The 19876-nt window shown below is 43.7% G+C and overlaps 1 protein-coding gene across 1 annotated transcript in view; it reads left to right on the top strand.

Moving 5' to 3' along the window:
• Window positions 1–19876, top strand: part of NIBAN1 (niban apoptosis regulator 1) — a 159936-nt gene that overhangs the window by 120711 nt on the left and 19349 nt on the right. Inside the window, exons 6-8 of the mRNA XM_045074338.1 lie at window positions 8386–8501; window positions 14683–14787; window positions 15252–15414. Of these exons, the coding sequence (XP_044930273.1) occupies window positions 8386–8501; window positions 14683–14787; window positions 15252–15414 (384 nt within the window). The remainder of the gene's footprint in view (window positions 1–8385; window positions 8502–14682; window positions 14788–15251; window positions 15415–19876) is intronic.

Raw genomic sequence — 19876 nt, 5'->3', positions numbered from 1 at the left:
CAAGCTTCACTCGCTTAATGTGGAGTCTGCTTAAGACTCTCTCCCCCTCTCTCACTGCCCCTACTCCCCAAACATGGGTTTGGGCACACACTCTCTCTCTATTTTTTTTTTAAAGGAAACTGAATCTTGCCCCCCCATCCCTCCCTCCTCCTTCCTCCGTCTCCCTTGCTCTCTCCCTCTCCTCCTTCGCCCACCCGCGCTCTCTCTCTCTCTCTCTCTCTCTCTCTCTCTTCCTTCCTCACGGGCCAGACACTGGGCTGGGGATTGAGGACGCAGTAGTGAACACAAACTACGTTCCCTGTCCTCTTGGAATTTACACTCGAAGGGAAGGGCATATACCAAATGATTACACTAAGAACTCTGAAATTTTTATTCTTTTTTTTTTTTTAAAGATTTTATTTATTTATTTCACAGAGAGAGATCACAAGTAAGACTACGTGGAAGAAATTGAGATTGGTTGATAATGCAAATAAACAGCCTCAACGATGGGTGATGGCTGAAGGGCTGACATCCTAGAGGAAAATCTCTAGGGTCCCATCCTGAACACATTTTCAATTATTTTAAAAAGGCAAGATAGGGGCGCCTGGGTGGCTCAGTGGGTTAAAGCCTCTGCCTTCAGCTCAGGTCATGATCCCACGGTCCTGGGATCAAGCCCCGCATCAGGCTCTCTGTTTAGCAGGGAGCCTGCTTCCCCCTCTCTCTCTGCCTGCCTCTTTGCCTACTTGTGATCGTTCTCTCTCTCTGCCAAATAAATAAATAAAATCTTTAAAAAAATAAAAAGGCAAGATAGATAACCAGGGGGTTTCCCTTAACTGTGAGCCCAGAGCAAGTCAGTGATGTGATACGGTTGTACACGAAGCATGTAAAACCTTAATAATTGCCTTGCTAAAATCTAGATATAGGATGTCTTTGACAGCCTTATAATCTGCCAATCTAGTATGTCAATGTAAAGGAAATGGGTTAGCCTGTCCTCACTGGTTCTAGTAATCACCACTTCCTTTTGTCTGTTGACAAACAGTCTTTTAATATTTATTGACAATAATATTTATTGCACTACTCGTACTCAAATGAGGGATGCAGCTCTTTTCTAAGTGGTTAAAAATTTCTATCAAAACAATATCTTCGGGGCGTCTGGGTGGCTCAGTGGGTTAAGGCTTTGCCTTCGGCTCAGGTCATGATCTCAGGGTCCTGGGATCGAGGCCCACGTCAGACTTTCTGTTCGGCAGGGAGCCTGCTTCCCCCTCTCTCTCTGCCTGCCTCTCTGCCTACTTGTGATCTCTCTCTCTCTCTCTGTCAAATAAATAAATAAAATCTATTAAAACAACAACAACAACAATATCTTCACTAGAACACCTTTCTTCCATCCATTCGAGAAGTCCTTCATATCCTCCAAGCGAGTCTCATATCTTCATATTTTCACCTAGACCAATACCGTTGTAATTCATTCTCAGATCCGTGGATCTCCATGGACAGCACATTCTTTTCTTGGCTTATTCTTCCTCTCTTCTTGGTAGGCCTATATCCACGAACACAGGATTTAGTCAGTAGATGGATGTATTTTTTTTTTTTTTTTTTTTAAAGATTTTATTTATTTATTTGACAGAGAGAAATCACAAGTAGATGGAGAGGCAGGCAGAGAGAGAGAGAGGGAAGCAGGTTCTCTGCTGAGCAGAGAGCCCGATGCGGGACTCGATCCCAGGACTCTGAGATCATGACCTGAGCCGAAGGCAGCGGCTTAACCCACTGAGCCACCCAGGCGCCCAGATGGATGTATTTTTTTAAATACATTTTCTTTTCTTTTTTAAATTTTCTTAAAAGATTTGATTTCTTTATTTGTCAGAGATGGGGAACACAAGCAGAGGGAACAGCAGACAGAGGGAGAAGCAGGCTTCCTGCTGGGAGCAAGGAGCCCAGTGCAGGGCTCCATCTTAGGACCCTGGGTTCATGACCTGAGCTTAAGGCAGATGCTTAATTGAGCTACCCAGGCGTCCCAGTAGCTGTATATTTTAGTCTAGAAGTTTACAAAATACAATTCAGGGACTTCTAAGTAATCCTGAGGTTAATGCTCATAGAGTTGTCATTTATAATATGACAAATATTTGCTTGTTTGGTAATGAATATATTTAAAAAGTAATGTAATAAAAACTTTTATTACCATTTCATGAGCACGGATGCCATTCATTTGCAATTCCAGTGAGGGGCTTTCTTTTGTTTTGCTTTAAATAACTTCATATTCTGTCTGATCCTGTTTACTCATGTTTTAAATGAGTGGTTTGGACTAGATGATTCTTTTTTTTTTTTTTAATTTAGGTGTTTTTTGTTTTTGTTTTTGTTTTTTTTAAATAGAAAGAGCATGAGTTGGGGGAAAGACAGAGAGAGGGAGAAGTAGACTCCCCACCGAGCAGGGAGCCCAACGCGGGGCTCGGCCCCAGGATCATGACCTGAACTGAAGGCAGATGCTTAACCGATTGAGCCACCCAGGTGCCTGTATATGATTCTAAACTTTGAGAAGGAAAGGAAACCTTAAAAAATAACTTAAAAATTAAACCACAATACACACACACACGTGCAAACATACACACATGTTCCTGTGCATACATGTCAGACTGGCTGGACGATTAATTGCATCATCCAGGTGCCCTACCTCTCTTATTTTTATAAAAACACGTGAATCTACAATTCCCTCAAAATAAAAAGTTTAAAAAATTAAACCGTGGAGTGTTATTACAGGACTTTGGAAATACGTAGACCTGACTTGACCACTTATTAGCTGAAACGAATTGTTTTGTCTCTCTGTAGTCAGTTTCTTTGTCAGCCTTGAAGTGGAAATATTAATTCTTCCCTAAGGGGATTGCTGGAAGGATTATATGAGATGGTGTGTGTAAACATCTTCCGTGGTTCATACTTACATTGACAGGATTCAATAAACGTTGGTTGCTTTTGTGTTTCTTCTCTTTGCCATAGAGAAGAAACTAGGACAAGCAGCCTTGCTGCGCTCTCCCAGAAAGGACGACTTATGACCTGAAGCTGAAGACAATTTAGAAGTATACATTAGCGAGATGAACCCCATAGCAGTGTAGTGAGTAATGCTATTACATAACTTTTACAAATCACCAGGCGGATCAGCTAACATGACTTGGCGCAGTGAACCGATAAAATAAAATAACAGCGCCGCTTCCAAACCCAGCCTGAGTCCGGGAGTCCCAACCCAGCAGCCAGAGTCAAAACCCAGAATGACTGCACAGGCCTTAGCGCTTTGGCGTTTCGGTTGACTCAGACGTGCTGGAAATCTGTGCCAGTGGAAAAAAACAAAAGCTGGCCCCCTGGATAACTGTTCCCCCGAGGGGCCTAGAGAAGCTTTCTTTTCCTTGCAGAATCCATAATCATGTCTCCCAAATATGAGTTTTCCATGTGGCTGCTCAGATGAGAAATAGGGAGAGACTAAGGTCCTGAGGATGTGACTGTGGAATGAATAGCCAAGATGCGTCTCCCACGTGTCTTCTAAAATGTTTAGAATTTACCAGGGATCTGTCCTTGCCCCCAATCTCATGAATATTTTTATCAGTGAGTTGGGTAGAAGTGATAGAAGGCAAGCCCACCAACATTTTTAATGACACAGAGGGGAAAGGGAGTTTGGAAACAGAATTATTTTTTTTTGTAATTTTTTAAAAATATTATTTATTTTTTTGACAGAGATCGACACAGCGAGAGAGGGAACAGAAGCAGGCGGAGTGGGAGAGGGAGAAGCAGGCTTCCTGCTGAGCAGGGAGCCCGATGCGGGGCTTGATCCCAGGACCCTGGAATCATGACCTGAGCCGAAGGCAGACACTTAATGACTGAGCCACCCAGGTGCCCCCAGAATTATAATTTTAAAATGATTTTGGCCGGCTCTGGGGCACTGAGTTGATCATAGTAACTTGTCATTTATTAGGGGTTACGTTAAAACCTGTACCTCAACATCAAAAGCAGAAGTACAGGTTAGGAAAGGATTAAATTGACAAAAGTTTTATATGAAAAATAGTGGGATTTTATTTGCCTATAAGAAAGGTATGAGTCAATGGTGTGAGGCGTTTGTGTTAAAAAAAAAGAAGAAGAAGTTAAAGACCAGAAAAGGGAACATAATCTTTTACTTTACATAATTTGCGCAAGCCAAATTTAGGATGATATTGATTAAATGGAATTGGTTACTAAGAGAAGGAAGAAAAAAAGAGAGCTAAATTTAAAAGATCCCCAAAACTATATTGTTTAAAGAATGGTTGAGGGAAAATATGGATATTCATAGAGTTAGCATATAGAAGAGAAGTAAACTTGTCTATTTTGCTCTGAAAAGCAGAAATGAGATTAATGAGAGTTCACGGAAACAGATTTTGGCTCAATAAAAGGAAAAATTTTCAAATAATCAGAGGAGTTCCATGACTATTTCATAAATTGTGAGCTCTCTGTGTCACTGGAAACCGTCGAGCTAAGGCCAGATGAGCGTCTGGGATTCCGAAGGCTTCCAGCAGGGAACGAGAACTGCGGCTCGGTGACCTTCAAGACCACTTCCAGCTCTTACGGTCTATGGTTTAAGTCAGCGTGAATGCCAAGGCCACTCCTGACATGCCAGGGCTACTTTTTTCAACTCTTGGCTCCGATTCTGACCAGCTGTGTGACCTTCAACGAAGAAATTAACCTTTATTTTCTTTCAGTTTCCTTGTCCGCCAAACGAGGGATCTGGATTTAATGATGTCTCAGTTCGCTCCAGCACATCTGTCTCCTTCAACATTCTCAGAATGATAACCTGTTGGGAAAGTACATGGAGCTGATAACCTGCCATTTTTCTAAGTTGACCTACAAGGAGAAGGCTTAACAACCAAAAGCCGTGGTGGGTTGGGGACCCCTGGACTAAACTCTCAGCTGTTGTTGGCAGGAGAGTGGGTGACTGTGATCCTGGAATTCTGTTCTCATGAGATCGATGGCAGGAAGTTGATCAAATAACTGATAATCCGGTTTTTCTCAAACACCTGTACATTCTGGCTGGGTTCAGTAACGCCTCAGCAAACTAGTTAGAAGAAATGAAGATCGTATTACCATCGCAATGCAGTTCTATCTTTCACAAAGCAAACCTTTGTTCTCTATTTCCTTAATGATCTGGCAGTTGCTGTCGAGTTTGGCTTACCATCATAAAATCCATAAAATGGATTTTATATGCCAGGTACTGTTCTAAAAGTTTTGTAGAAGTTAATTAATCAGTTTATAACCTGAAAATCTAATGATGAATCAGTAGAGTAGATCCTTCTTTTTTTTAATCCCTGTGGAAAAGGAATAGTTAAAATCCAGTTTAAATCCATCCTAATGGTAGAGAGTCAAGAATTCAGCTCCCTCCTCATTCCTTCAGGCTTTCTTGCTGATGTTCAATTACCGTAATTTCCTGTGTGGTTCATCTGATTACTAACCCTTCTCTTCTCTGCCTAGATTAAGGTGTCTCATCCACCACTACTACATTCCAGCTCTTCTCTTTCCTCTTGGACTTCTCTCTGACTGCCACGTCATTATCTCCAAATACCATTTCTTCTGTAATTATTTTTTTCTAAAGATTTTTGCAAACACACATAGGGCGACTACCATAGTTTGCTTTGATATAGTTACAGAAGGTATGAGTAGGGTTTCAAATAACTCCTCCAGTTGCTGAGGTTTGTAGGGGAAGAAATAAGTAAACTTATGCTTTTTGTAAGGACAAGAAGAATTTAAAACCTTATTCCCAGGCTTGCGGGTCTGGCAGTCCTCACTCCGTCAAGTACCACATTTTCTTCCATCTCTTTGTTTCCTGGGGTTGGAAATGAAAACAGCTGTTAAAAATAAAAGCCCATGAGTCAATCTTGAATCTCAATGTATAATTACAGTTTCCATCCTGTTGGTAAAGTCCCTCCCAGTGTACTGAGCCCCGTATCACAGTCCCTTGTCAATTTTATACCAAGACTTTAATTTGTGCTTTCCAAACCTCTAAGATTAAACAGTAAATCATTTGCCAAGCCAGAAAAAAATAACAAGGAAGAAAATACTTCAATTTAAAAACTTGATCTCAGACAATTTAAAGACTTGATTTCTTTTTCTGATTTAGATCTTGAGCGGATCTCTATGTCGATATTAGAAATGTCAGTTACTGTTCCACATTTTTGAAGGTAGAGATTTGGGGCTTTATGGTATCCTCACTGTGAAGAATGTTGCTTGAACTCCATAGAGACTATGCCTCGAAATGTATTTTCACTGTACCAGGTTCCTGAGGCCTATGACCTCGAAAACCAGTCTTAAGAGTCTACAGCCCATCGATTATCACCTTCTGGAGAAGATTGAGCCTTCTCTGTTTCTGCCTTGTCCCTCCCTGCTTAACAACCACTCCTTGACTGAGTAGTCCCATTGTCTAAAGCTCTGAAGGTCCCCAGCAAATCAGCAGCCTTCAACTGGCTAATCTAATTCGCTCTATAAATACAGATCATTAGGCTATTATTAGCAAGGGAATTTCAGGTCCTATAGGAGGAGAAGCAGGAGACAAGAGATTTGGTGCTTTCAGTCACTTCATTTAGCCTTACTTCCCCTTTCTAAGATTTGATTTCTTTATTGTTAGATTAGATTATGTCTATGATTCATTTCCCTGAAAAGATTATTATAATTCTGTCATCATTATATCCTCCAAGAGCTATCTGTGTGTATTGAAAAATTGTCTTGGTCAGTTTGGGCTGCTGTAACAAAAATACCACAGTCTTGAAAGTTTAAGATCAAAGCACTGGCAGGTCCAGGGTCTGGTGGGAGGATAGAATTGGGGGGGAGGAGCTCTCTTCTTATAAGGGCACTAATCTCCTCACGATAAGGGCAGTAATCCCATCATACCTTCCGGGCCTGATTACCTCCCAAAGGCTCTATCTCCAAATACTATCATACTGGGGATTAGGGTTTCAACATATGAATTCTGGGGGACACAGTATTCAGTCCACAGCAGAAATGAGGATATTGTTATGCACAGTGTGATTTGTGGAATTCTGGGAAGGCTGTTGAGCTCCTGCTTCCACAACCACACTTAAAATCCTGCTATTAAATATTTCCTCCCAGATAAAACACCTTTTAAAATCTAGTATGTTTGTCTATCGACAGATGAATGGATAAAGGAGATATAAAATACACACACACACACTGGAGTATTACTCAGCCATCAAGAAAAAGAAATCTTACCATTTGCAAAGACATGGATGGCACTAGAGGGTATTGTGCTAAGGGAAATAAGTCAATCAGAGAAAGAATTGTATGATTTCATTCATATGTGGAAATTAAGAAACAAAACAGAGGGTCATAGGGAAGGGAGGGGAAAAAGGAAATCAGAAAGGGAGACACACCATATGAGACTCTTAACTGTAGGAAACAAACTGAGGATTGGTGGAGGCGAGGTGGGGGGGGGGGGACGAGGAAACTGGGTGATGGGCGTTAAGGAGGGCACGTGACATGATAAGCACTGGGTGTTGTATAAGACTGATGACTCCTTGAACTCTACCTCTGAAACTAATAATACTCTATGCATTCACTAATGGAACTTAAATAAAATAAAATAGAATAAGAAAAAAAAAATCTAATCTATTTAGAAGGGCAAACCTGGAAAACTAGTTCCACATTTTTGAAGGTAAAGATTTGGGGGCTTTGCGTAGATTTTGAGGTAGTGTAGCACGGTGCTTATACAGGGTAGTGTCGTCAGACTGGAATCAGACTGCTTGAGTTCACACACTTACGAGCTGTATGACCTGAGGCAATTAATCTTTCTGGGCTTCTGCACCATCTATATAATCAAGATGATAATAACACTCAATGCAGAGGTTTTTGTGAGGTTGTAGTGAAATGTGTAACATGTTTAGAAGAACAGTATCTCGTTACATGGTTGTTAGCCATTGTCATTCTTTGTTTGCATCAAGCAGCATATTATTGGATGTCCTTTTGACAGAAAGTTGCTATCAAGTCGCAAAGAAATCAGAGTGTCATTCAGGGAATGGGGAGGGATTCCACGGGACACACAAAGCCTTGTGCAGGAACGGTCTGCCATAGTGAGGTGCTACATTTGGAAGCAGGAAGCCAGTAGGTGCTTCCATGCCCACGGGAAGCATTTACAAGAAAGATAAAGGGTGATTCATCTGCTTCTCATCCTAGCCAGTCTGCCTAGCAATGGATAGACTGAATCGCTGCTATGGGGAGCAAGAAGTGTGATTCAAATCAGCACATGAAATTTGAATTCAACACCTGCTTGATTTTTGTGTGTCTCATAATTTTCTCCCTCGTAGTATTCAGGTAATGTTAGATCCCTTGAAGAACCATGGTAAAATGTATAAGTAGTCTTCTCTGCTAAACACCCTTGCCTTTTTCTCTTAGATTACACGAAGCAGACGACGTTCGAAGCCCAAGCGTTTCTGGAAGCTGTCCAGTTCTTCCGTCAGGAGAAGGGACACTATGGCTCATGGGAAATGATCACTGGGGATGAAGTCCAGGTAACATGGCTCAGAATTTTGGATCCTCTTCCCTGTCTGTTGTGGGAGATCAGAGTCATTAAAAAAAAAAAAAAAAAAAAAAAATCAAACAAAAAAGTTGCAAGAACGGAAGATTTGGTTCCAAAGGCCATTTCTCGAATCATCTAGAAACATTTGATACACAAACTATTAGGGACCCTCTCCAAACACCTCCATACTGGGCAGTAAACAGGGCAGCTTGAAACCCTGCAAAGGCAGTGGGGAGAGCTGCTTCTACTTCTTCTGACACAAAGCATGATTCTTTGAATTAGCCTCATGCTTCTAGACCATAAGCAAACATAAGCAGTGTGGCAAAGTGCATAGTGTGCGGTGGAGCCTTAGGTCAGTGGACTTGAGCTAAATCTTGCCAAGTTATTGGACCTCTATTTGTCTCGGGTTAGTCCTCTGAAAAAGAGAGTAATGATAATGTTTACCTTGCAGGGTTCTGAGCATTAAGTGAGATGTTGCTGGAAAACTCTGGCACATGCTTGTCTTTACTTATTGAATGATCTGTGAATGAAGTCAGGGAAACACATTTTAAAAGCATTAGACAGTTTCCTATGCATTTTATTTACCTCTTCTAGTTTTCTATCCCCTGTGGTCTGATATAATTTCCCATGACCTTGATTAAATGCTAGTCATGGGCTGAGTACCTCCATTGGCTTGGTACCAGGGACATTGCCACAAATCTCCAAGGAAACTGTGTCCATGAGAACACCAATCACATGGTTGATTCAGCCAGGAGGAGGAGGCTGGATATGGCATTATTTAATTAGAGGCACACAGGGTCCAACAATGCTATTCTTTAATTTCCCCTCATCTCCCCAAGTGCCTCTTTTGGGGACCAGTGGAATTTGTTATTAGGAGACACTATTTGGAAGAGACCAGATGGGGCCTTGCCTTCATCTGGTCGTTAAACTTCTAAAGCCAAAAACATTTGCTTGTGATGATGGGGCTGTTCTTCATTGTTTAACCATATGACTCAGAAGCTTCTTTTTTTTCCCCTCCCCTTTGGAGGATTCTAAACTCATTTATTTCTCAGCCTGAGACTTTTTCCAGCACTTTAGCCAATTCTTGGTTTCTGATATTTGGGGGAAGCACATCCATTTATCAACCTGAAAGGATTAAGCACCAACTGTACTTATGCCAAAAAGAAAAATGAAAGCAAAAGGAGAGGTTGAAGACTTTGATGCTGATTAGCCTACCATGTAAACCAACATATTTAAGATATACACCAATATTAAAATGCCTTTGTGTAATGCATTTTAATGCTCAAATCCTAATTGTTTGTCTTACTGATCTCATGAGGTTACCCATATCTCCATTCTGTAAATGAGAAAGCCAAGGGAGGCATATAGCAGTCAAGTGATTCGTCCAGGTTTAGTCACTGAACAACTATTGAGCTGCTATATGCCAGGCACCATGCTGGGTGCCAGTGACCCAGAGATGGGCAGGACAGGACGGTCGGTCCCTGACCCATGCAGTTGATAGCTTCATGGTCACATGCTAAGTGGACAAATGGCGAAGGAAATGATGGCTTCTAATTTCTGGTCCAGTGAAAGATCAACACCAACTATGGGAGTCTACCCAAGTTCAACATTTTCTTAACTCCTCAAGTTTACCTATGCTCCTTGCTTGATCTTTCCTTTCATTTGAAATCTCATGACAGCTCACATGCCTTCGTGATGCCATTGAAAGCAGGTACTTAATGAATCTTTTCTTCACATGGAGTATCATGTTTCTTTTTTTTTTTTTTTTTAATATTTTATTTATTTATTTGACAGAGAGAAATCACAAGTTGATGGAGAGGCAGGCAGAGAGAGAGAGAGGGAAGCAGGCTCTCTGCTGAGCAGAGAGCCCGATGCGGGACTCGATCCCAGGACTCTGAGATCATGACCTGAGCTGAAGGCAACGGCTTAACCCACTGAGCCACCCAGGCGCCCGAGTATCATGTTTCTTTTGTTGACCTTCTGCCTTTTGTTTTGGGTTGATAGGTGCGAGAAGCGCTAGAAGGTGCGAGAGAACTAAATGACTCATCCCTTGCCATCGTGGCGAGGCTAGGCATACCTAGAAACATCCAGAGTACGAGGCAGCGTTAGAACTGTGTGTGGCTCTGCACATATATGGACATCATAAAGCATTAGTACCAAGCAGTGATAGGAAGGTGCTAATTTTGCAGTATAAAAAAAGTACCGTAAGTGGGGAAGCAGAGCAATACAAAACAAAACAAAAACAGAGAAGAGATCAGTAAAAGCTGGAGTTACCAAGTGACCCAGTGAGAAGTTTTACTCCCCCAGGAATCTGAGTATCTATGGGGAAATCAGACTCCTAAAGTGTGAGCACTGAAGGGCATTTCAAGGACTGTCTGTCCAACACCCTCCAAGTGAAAGAAGGAACATTCAGAGAGGTTGGCTGAGGTCACAGACCCAGTCTGGGATGGAAACACATCTTGGGCCATGTCTGGCTCTGCCTGGAGAAGTGGGTGAAAGGAAATGGAAGGACATCAGCTCTAAAGCCCCCATCTGGGGCCCATCGGGGGAGGCTTCCGTGTTACCTCACGCGTGGAGCTGAAGGAGCGTCTGTCCTAACACTCACCAGAAAAAGAGAGAGGGGCCAAAAGCAGCTACCAAGTAGTTGCAGGAAATGGCACGACATAACTGAGTTTGAGAATATGACCTTTTGTTTAAACCACTGGATTTATTTGCACTTTTTTCATATCAGCTGAGCATTTGATCATCATTTTGTCTTAACCCCCTCTGCCTCGGGGCCTGGTACTCACAAGATGTTCAGCAATGTTAATTATTATCTTCATTGTAATGACTCATGTAGCAAGTCTGGGGGGCCCTCATGGCGGTGATTATTTGTCAGGCAAGTGTCCAAGCAGAGCAAATATCTTAGGATACCTGCAGGTGATTAAGGTGAAACTATCTATATCCTAGTGGGGCACCTGGGTGGCTCAGTGGGTTAAAGCCTCTGCCTTCAGCTCAGGTCATGATCCTAGGATCTTGGGATCGAGCCCCACAGTGGGCTCTCTGCTCAGTGGGGAGCCTGCTTCTCCCCACCCCCACCTGCCTCTCTGCCTACTTGTGATCTGTCTGTCAAATAAATAAAATCTTTCAAAAAAAAAATCTATATACTAGTAAGAACTTGGATATAGTTCTTACAGTATATAAAAATGCATCAGATGAGGTCGTAAAAGAAAGCAGTTTGCAAAATGTTAAGTACTTTAAGTTACTTGGTGTTTATTACTTATTACAGTAACATATTTATGTAATAAATATGTATTTACTATTTTATACGTCTTATTATAAATTTAAATTTGCCTTTAAATTTATCAGGTGAGCTGAGAAAGTAGCTCATAATTCCCACAGAACAGGTTGTTTCAAGACAAAAAAACTATCCACATTTTAAGCCTTCTCCATACATTTCAGAGTTGTCTTTTATCTAGTAACCTTGAATGTGACCCCTTTAAATGATTCTTTCACCGATGGCCACTCAGTAATATAAAAGGCACAAGGTCGGCAGCCTGGTCAGACCTGGGGCCAGTCTCAGGAAGAGACAGTCTCTCAGGACTTAACACCTTCCCCATAGTGTCAGCTTCTGGAAGGTAACCCACGGTATGGCCTTCAGGGAGTGAACCTGGGTTTGTTAATTTTGACCTAATGGCATGTTTGGTTTCTTATATGTGCGATGGAATTTTAAAATCTACACATCCCAGCAATTTAATTTACACACACATACACACACCGTTTCTTTTATAAGCAAAAGTGGTATTTTTAGGGCCTTTGTGGTGAAACTCGATAGATCTTGTTCTGAGCGAGAAGGTTGAGGACCCCTTCATGAGTATGGTTCATTTATTTGACTGGCTACTTTCCCTAGAAGAGCCCCAGGGCTTTGGACCCTGCATATGAAGAGCCGACCCAGGTAGGGAATCTCAGAGAGGACCCTGGGCAGGGGAGGGGGTGGCACAAGTTTGGGGGCGGTGGGGTGAAGGTGGAGGAAGGGGTTACTCAGCGTTTGGACGGCACAACTGGGGTCTCAGCAGTTTGAGGCTCTGCCTGCCCCACACCCTTGCAACCCACTCCTCTTCCCCTTCTTTCTTTTCCCCAGACGTATTTCCGTTTCAGGTCCCTAAATTATAAAATAGAACTTGGGGCGCCTGGATGGCTCAGTGGGTTAAGCCTCTGCCTTCAGCTCAGGTCATGATCTCAGGGTCCTGGGATCGAGCCCCACATTGAGCTCTGCTCAGCAGGGGGCCTGCTTCCCTCTCTCTCTCTGCCTGCTTCTCTGCCTACTTGTGCTCTCTGTCTGTAAAATAAATAAAGAAAATCTTAATAAATAAATAAATAAATAAAATAGAACTCAATTTTTTGGAACATTATATGGGAAAGACTAAAAGAAAACTATGACTTACCCAAATGGAATATTTCTTTTTCCTTTGACCTTCATAACATTTTCTTCTTTCCCAACCCCTTATTGCTTATGCTCAGACTCAAACTAATACCTGCAAAAGGATGAGTTAAGCAATTATTATGACCCCGAATTTAACACTTTCAACGAAGATAACACTTCCCATTGACTTTAAGTCCCGCCTCTATCTCCTTGTTTTCCTAGCTCGTGATCCCGATGCTACCCTTCCGTCAGTCTTGGGCAGATGTGTTCCAACTAAGGACTTACTCCCCTGAGCAGGACGCGGGCAGGATCCATGTTATTAATGACCTACTTGAATCTAATTGTTGGACCTGCTAATCTCCATGGAGCTTGCACATATCACATTCCTCTCAGATTCCTCAAAAATTCTGGTTCACCTCTTGACTGCTCCCAGAGGATGGTTAAGGTAGAAAAACATTCCCACCAGTGAACTACCAGGACTTGGGGAAATCCTATCCCCATTATAATCTTCGTCACACCACAAAGTTCTACATCGCAGGTGACCGGACCCCACTCCCCACACTGACCTGAGCAGCCTTCTCTCCCAGTGACCCCCAGGCACAGGGGGATTGGACGACTCACCCACCTCCACCCTGGGAGTGTTCCTGGACCGTTCAGCTAAAATGTTCCACCCTGCTCGAACAGAGCCCTTGGTGAAAGGCAAGATCTAGTGAGCTCATGACCATTTTCACTAGCACGAGGCTGACCAGTGACCTCAGGACGAGATCTTCTGTAATTCCCAAAGCCTAATTTGAATTTGTATGAGGAGAAGGTCAATTATTGTGCACAAATATTATTTTAAATTCCTAGAACGGGTGTCAAATGATTTTCCATTCCCCAATTACTCTTTTTCTTTTGTAAATCTTGTCTTGCAGGCTGATATTGAAAAATATGCTGTGAACCCCAAAAGATTCATAGTAAAACTGAATCTGAAAAGCAAATCTCCAGTTCGCGGGGAGGTGGTTGGTTAAAGAAGGAGAAGTTTGGGTTACATGGAACATTGTAATATGTGGACATAGAGAACATGGTCAGATTTAAAACACACACACACACACACACACACACACACACACACACATTTTCACAGAGCCAACCAAAATTTTAAGAGTGACTTGGGAGCAGACTTTTTTTTAAATGTTCTGAAGACTTTGGATCCCCTCGCCCATGTTCTGCTCACCCCACAAATGTCCAATTGTTCCAAGTGTTTGTTGCTCCATTTTTTCCTCTAAATTTTAAGGATGATGGAGGTGGGGTTCAGGGGAGAGCAGGGACAAAGAGCTTGAAGACACACAGATCCCAAGGGAGCTTGAGGAGGCGTGACGGTCTCAGAGGACACATCAACACCTCAAGCCACCAAAAGGAAGTCATGAGGTTGCTAAGGACGCCCTTATCCATAATTAAAATTTTGCCTTTTATCTCAAATGCACTGGATTGTTCTAGTTTCTGAAACAGTGTAAATATGAGGAATTTATCCTTCTGATGGTGAACCGTCAGTAGACATTACTGTTGTTCGCAGATATTCAAGAACGTTTACCCTCCAAGATTGTCTTTAGTTGAGATTTCTGTAGCCTCAGAACCAGAATGAAACTATCAGCTGACGGATTTGATGCAGCCCGGGACAATCTTAGGTTGCCAGGATCAGCACGGCCGATCATGACCGCGTCAGCTGGCCCGATGCTCAGATTGACCCGTCACCACCCAACTCACTCTGGGGCTGTCTTCCTCTCCCCAGATCCTGAGTAACCTGGTGATGGAGGACCTCCTGCCAACCCTCCAGACGGACCTCCTGCCGAAAATGAAGGGGAAGAAGAATGACCGAAAGAGGGCCTGGCTCGGCGTAAGCCATGACCTTGCTATGTGACTGTGCTCCTCAAAATGAACATCCCTTTCCCTCCTTTTTTTTTTTAGGGCAGTTTCGTAGTTTCTTTCTTTCTTTCTCTCTCCCTTCCTTCATTCCTTCCCTCCCTTCCCTTCCCTCCTTCCTTCTTTCTTCTCTTCCTCCTCCTCCCCCTCCCCCTCCTCCCCCTCCCCCTCCTCCCCCTCCCCCTCCTCCTCCTTATTTTCTTTTTTTTTTTTTTAAATAATTCCTTCCCTGGGTGGAGAACTGCCCACCTTGAGTCTGCCCAGTCTCACTCACATGAGGACTAACCCAAACAGGCTCAAATCTGGGAAGAAAAATGAGTGTGCCTGCAGTCGTGTTTACGTTAAGAGAATCTGCGCTTAGCCCTCCCTGCTCTACTTGACTCTGGCAGGCGCTCGCACACGACAGAGCCCTGATTTCTGTGCTCTTCTCTGTTGCAGCTCCTTGAGGAAGCCTACAACCTGGTTCGACACCAAGTTTCAGAAGGACTAAGTGCCTTGAAGGAGGAGTGCCGTGCTCTGACGAAGGGCCTGGAGGGGACCATCCGTTCAGACATGGATCAGATCGTGAACTCGAAGAACTTTTTAATTGGAAAGATCAAAGGTCAGTGGAGATAATCCAGGCCCTTACAGCTGAATGAGCTGCATACACCGTCATATTTCATGATTCAGAGGAAAACTGAACTGGCAGAATCGGGAAGAGCCGATACCGGGTGTAATGGTCGTATGCTAGTGAGGGCTGGACCTTCCCCAGCAGGAAGGAGAGTTTGCTTCTTGCCTGTGGTGGTGCCTGCAAATTCTGATGCCCTACACACCGCCCCTATTGTGGTGCTTCTCACACTAATTGTATTGGCTTCTACGCGCGCCTCTTCTCCACCATAAGTTGTCTAAGAACAGGACCATGCAGTCCCTGTTTCACTCAGGCATACCCAGGGCCTAGTACCATTCCTGGTATATGCAGATTCTCAGCAAATACTTGAATGGATGAATAAATGGATTTTCTCTTCACAAGAAGAAAACTGGCTTAGCGTGGATAAACGAATCGGGCCCACCGCCAATTTCTGTCAATAGCATTTCATCAGGACACAGGCGTGCCCATTCATTTATGCATCACCTGTGGCTGCGTTCAGGCTACAGGGCAGAGTTGAGTAATCGGAACCGAGACCTCCTGGACTGCAAGGTCGCACATGTTCTCTCTCTGGCCATTGGCAGAAAAGCAGTTGCCTGTGCCCTCACAAGAGACCTGAGAGGGCCGCTAAGGAATGGTACAGGATAACATGTTATTGGCTGAAATGTTACTGTTAATTCCTACATCCCAACAAGCACCGCACCCCGAAAGTCATTTCCAAGATGCAAGCTGACTCCTCTGGGATGGTTTAGCAACAGTATTCTTACATTGTCATTTTTCAGATTCTTTTTTAAAAAAGATCTTTATTTAGTTATTTGACAGAGAGATCACAAGTAGGCAGAGAAGCAGGCGGGGAGGAGGGAAACAGGCTCCCCGCTGAGCAGAGAGCCCGATGCAGGACTTGATCCCAGGACCCTAAGATCATGACCTGAGCCGAAGGCAGAGGCTTAACCCACTGAGCCACCCAGGCGCCCTCATTTTTCAGATTCTTCACTCACTTGTTTATCTGCTCGCTCACTCATTTAAAAAAATAGGTACTGGGTGCTTTCTGAGCAAGGTGCTGGGGCTTTAGCAATGAGCAGGGGACCCAGTTCCTGTACTCAAGAAATAGCACCTGACAGGGGCTGTCTGCTTGGTGGATTACGCTCTGCCGTTCCGGCCCCGTTCACACCACAGCTCAGCTCGCCTCTGAACCCTCCTAGTGGGGCTCTTCTGCGAGAGAGTAGAGAGCGGGCTTGACGACGGCAACGGGGAGCGTGTCTGTTCCCCTGCGGGTCTGTCCACGCCGTACCCTCCAGGGCACAGACAGATTAGCCTCAGTGCTACGGGTCACTACTCTCCATGTGTCTCATTCCACTGTTAGCACAACTGATGGAGAATTGACTATATTCAAGTGCTCATATGACCTAAAACCTCCAGCACCCAGCTCCCCAGTCACGCCCGAATTCAACCATTTTCTCTCTCTCTCTCTTTTTCCTGGTCTCTGTGGCTCCAGTATATTCCACATAAAATGGAAAAACACTCTGCCCTAGACTAGTCTTTGTCTTCTAAAAGGAACTTTGAAAGGAAGTCACGATCAAATCTTTTTAAAAGGGAATATCAGAAGCACATTTTAACTGAGGCTCTGGTTCTCCACCTTTTAAAACAATAAAGTACAGTTGAGCCTTGCACAACACAGGTTTGAACCGCACAGGTCCACTTATGGGGGGGCGGGGTTTGGATAAATACAATCCAGTACTATAAACATATTTTCTGTTCCTTATGATTTTCTTAGTAACATTTTATTTTCTCTAGCTTATTTTTTTTAAGATTTTATTTATTTGACAGGGGCAGGGCAGTTACAAGCAGGCAGAGCTGCAGGCAGAGGCAGAGGGAGAAGCAGGCTCCCTGCTGAGCGGAGAACCTGATGGATGTGGGGCTCGATTCCAGGACGCTGGGATCATGACCTGAGCTGAAGGCAGATGCTTAACCGACTGAGCCACCCAGGAGACCCTTCTCTAGCTTATTTTATTGTAAGAATACAGGATATAACACACACAATGTACAAAATATGTGTTCGTCAACTGCTTATGTTATAGGTAAGGCTTCTGGTCAACAGTAGACTATTAGGAGTTCAGTTTTGGAGGAGTCAAAAGTTATACACAGATTTTCAACAACGGGGGTGGTCAGCACCCCTAACCTCTGCATCGTTCAAGGATCAACTGTATATTTCGGACTGTGTCAGTAAAGGGCTTTGGGTTTTGACAGAGCTTTGGGAATACTAAGCATTGATCTTCCTGTTTCCTCCCAAATGACTCTTGACGGTCAAGCAACCAATCTTTAGTCCTGCCCGACAAGTATTTCTTCATTCAGTAAGCATTTATTCTGCTCCTGCTGAATACAAGGGCTATGAGGAGTCAAAGAAGACAACATGATTTCACAACAAGAGGATATGAGGCATGTTACAGATTCTCGAACAGGGGGAAAAGATGGGAAAGGTGCCACTGAAGAAGCAGGAACTGAGGACACTGGAGTTCTCAGCCAGGAACTAGTTCAGCTTCATAAAACACTGCGGGCTCCTGCAATAATAACGCTGTTTTCTTGCCGGTTAATGGGAAAAAGGATGATGCCGGCAGGTGGGACGAGGGCTCACAGTGAGTGAGGCCTCCCGAGGGCCACCTACAGCTCCAAGCCCCTGAACACAGTCAGCCCACATCATCGTCACCCCAACCCCCAGGAGTCATTCGTCCCATGATCCCCACCTCCCCGATAAGAACACCGAGGCAGAGACTAAGTAACTTGGCCCAGATTCCAAACTTGAGTCAGGTTCCAAACCCCTCTAATCCCAACACTTTCCGTCTTTCTTGTCCCTCTGCTCCGCGGCTCTGCCGCAGCGGCCCTAACTTTGGGATGGTTTGTTTGTGAGTCCATATCTATCACAACTGTGTTTCTACACACCTGGAGGTTAGCAGATCATGTCCCGGTGGGGTGTCAAACGTATGCCCTCCAGAAGGAAGCAGCGACAGGCAGCCCACCACTCAGGGAGCCGGGTGGTGGTTCCCAGGGCATGCGACTGTCTGCGTGAGTGAGGTGTGTACTGGGTCTTGAACAGGTGAGGGAGATGTTCACAAGCAGAGGAGGAGGAAGGAAGGCCCAGCTGAAAGGCACGCACAGGGAGGAGGCTGCAACCCGCTCTGGCACGCAGGCATCCGCAGGCATCCGCGGGGAGCAGGCAGAGGAGAGCAGGGTCGCCCTGGCCCCTGCCTGTGACCATTTCCTCCCCGCTCAGTAGGCGAATCTGACCAGCCGCCACTAAATCTTTACTGCATATGACCTGTGTTCATGACTAGTCTGAAATTTCTATTAGGCGCTTTTCAAACAGTTCTTCTCTCCAAGTTCATTGATAAATAAGTCCTTTATTCTCCTGACACACATTTTTGCATTTTGTTATCAAGCCAGTCGTTTCTAGAAGTCACAGATCATTTCATATTTAAATCATACAATCAAAAGGGTTTTTTCCCCCCTAGCAGTTCTATGACCTCTTTAATATTTTATATGCCAAATATTGGTGAGTTACTCATAATATGAATAGTCATCTCAGATTCTCCTAGGAAGGGGCAGTCTGATCCTCCATACCTGTGAAATACTTCTGCAAACCGAGAGAAGAATGGGCCCCATTCATCTCCCTATAAGCACGGTATTTGCCAATAAAGGATTAAGAAATACACTAGAAGTGTAGTCCTTGATCCATAAATTAAGGTGTGACTTTGGACAAGCCCTGGGATATCTCCAGGTCTCTGATTTTCCATGTATAAAATGGAAGGATTGAACACCCAGATACACTTGTCCTTCTGTTCTCAGCTCCGTGATACTGTGACAAGGGCCAGGTGACTCACCAGTGCCACAAAGCTAACCTGAGAGAGACAGTGAGAGAGGGAACACAAGCAGGGGGAGTGGGAGAGGGAAAAGCAGACTCTGGCTGAACAGAGCTCAATGCAGGGCAGACCCGCTCACGACTGAGCTCCCCAGGTCCCCCAGTGTTCTTCCTCTTTTAAATCAAAGAGTAGGATTTGCCTCTGGGAAGTGTGGTTACACTTTTTCATCTCTCTTTATGATTTTTCTGTGCTCTATATTTTTGTCATCATGCATGTTTTCTGTGATTAATGGGAAAAAATAGCCTTTAAAAAAAAAAAACTTGGGGTGGGAGTGGGAGGGGGGTGGTGTTTGTTTTCAATGGAATCTGTTTCTGTACGCCCAAGAAAAAACTGTGTTCAAGGTTTTAAAAAGTCTCTTGAGGAGGGGAAAGGGGAATTGAATTATATGAGCTGATTAACTCTTAGAGAAATTAATTAAAACTTAATAAGTTGTTATGTACAAATATTGAATCATTACGTTGTACAGCTGAAACTGATATAATGTTATACCTCAATTTAAAAACTTAGTAAACCGTGTTTTTTAG

The sequence above is a fragment of the Mustela putorius genome, unplaced genomic scaffold, assembly GCF_011764305.1.
Source record: "Mustela putorius furo isolate JIRA1106 unplaced genomic scaffold, ASM1176430v1.1 tig00537335_pilon_pilon_pilon, whole genome shotgun sequence".
NCBI classification, from domain to species: domain Eukaryota; kingdom Metazoa; phylum Chordata; class Mammalia; order Carnivora; family Mustelidae; genus Mustela; species Mustela putorius.
Note: the sequence above shows the minus strand (reverse complement) of the source record. Positions and strands in the feature narration are given on the sequence as shown.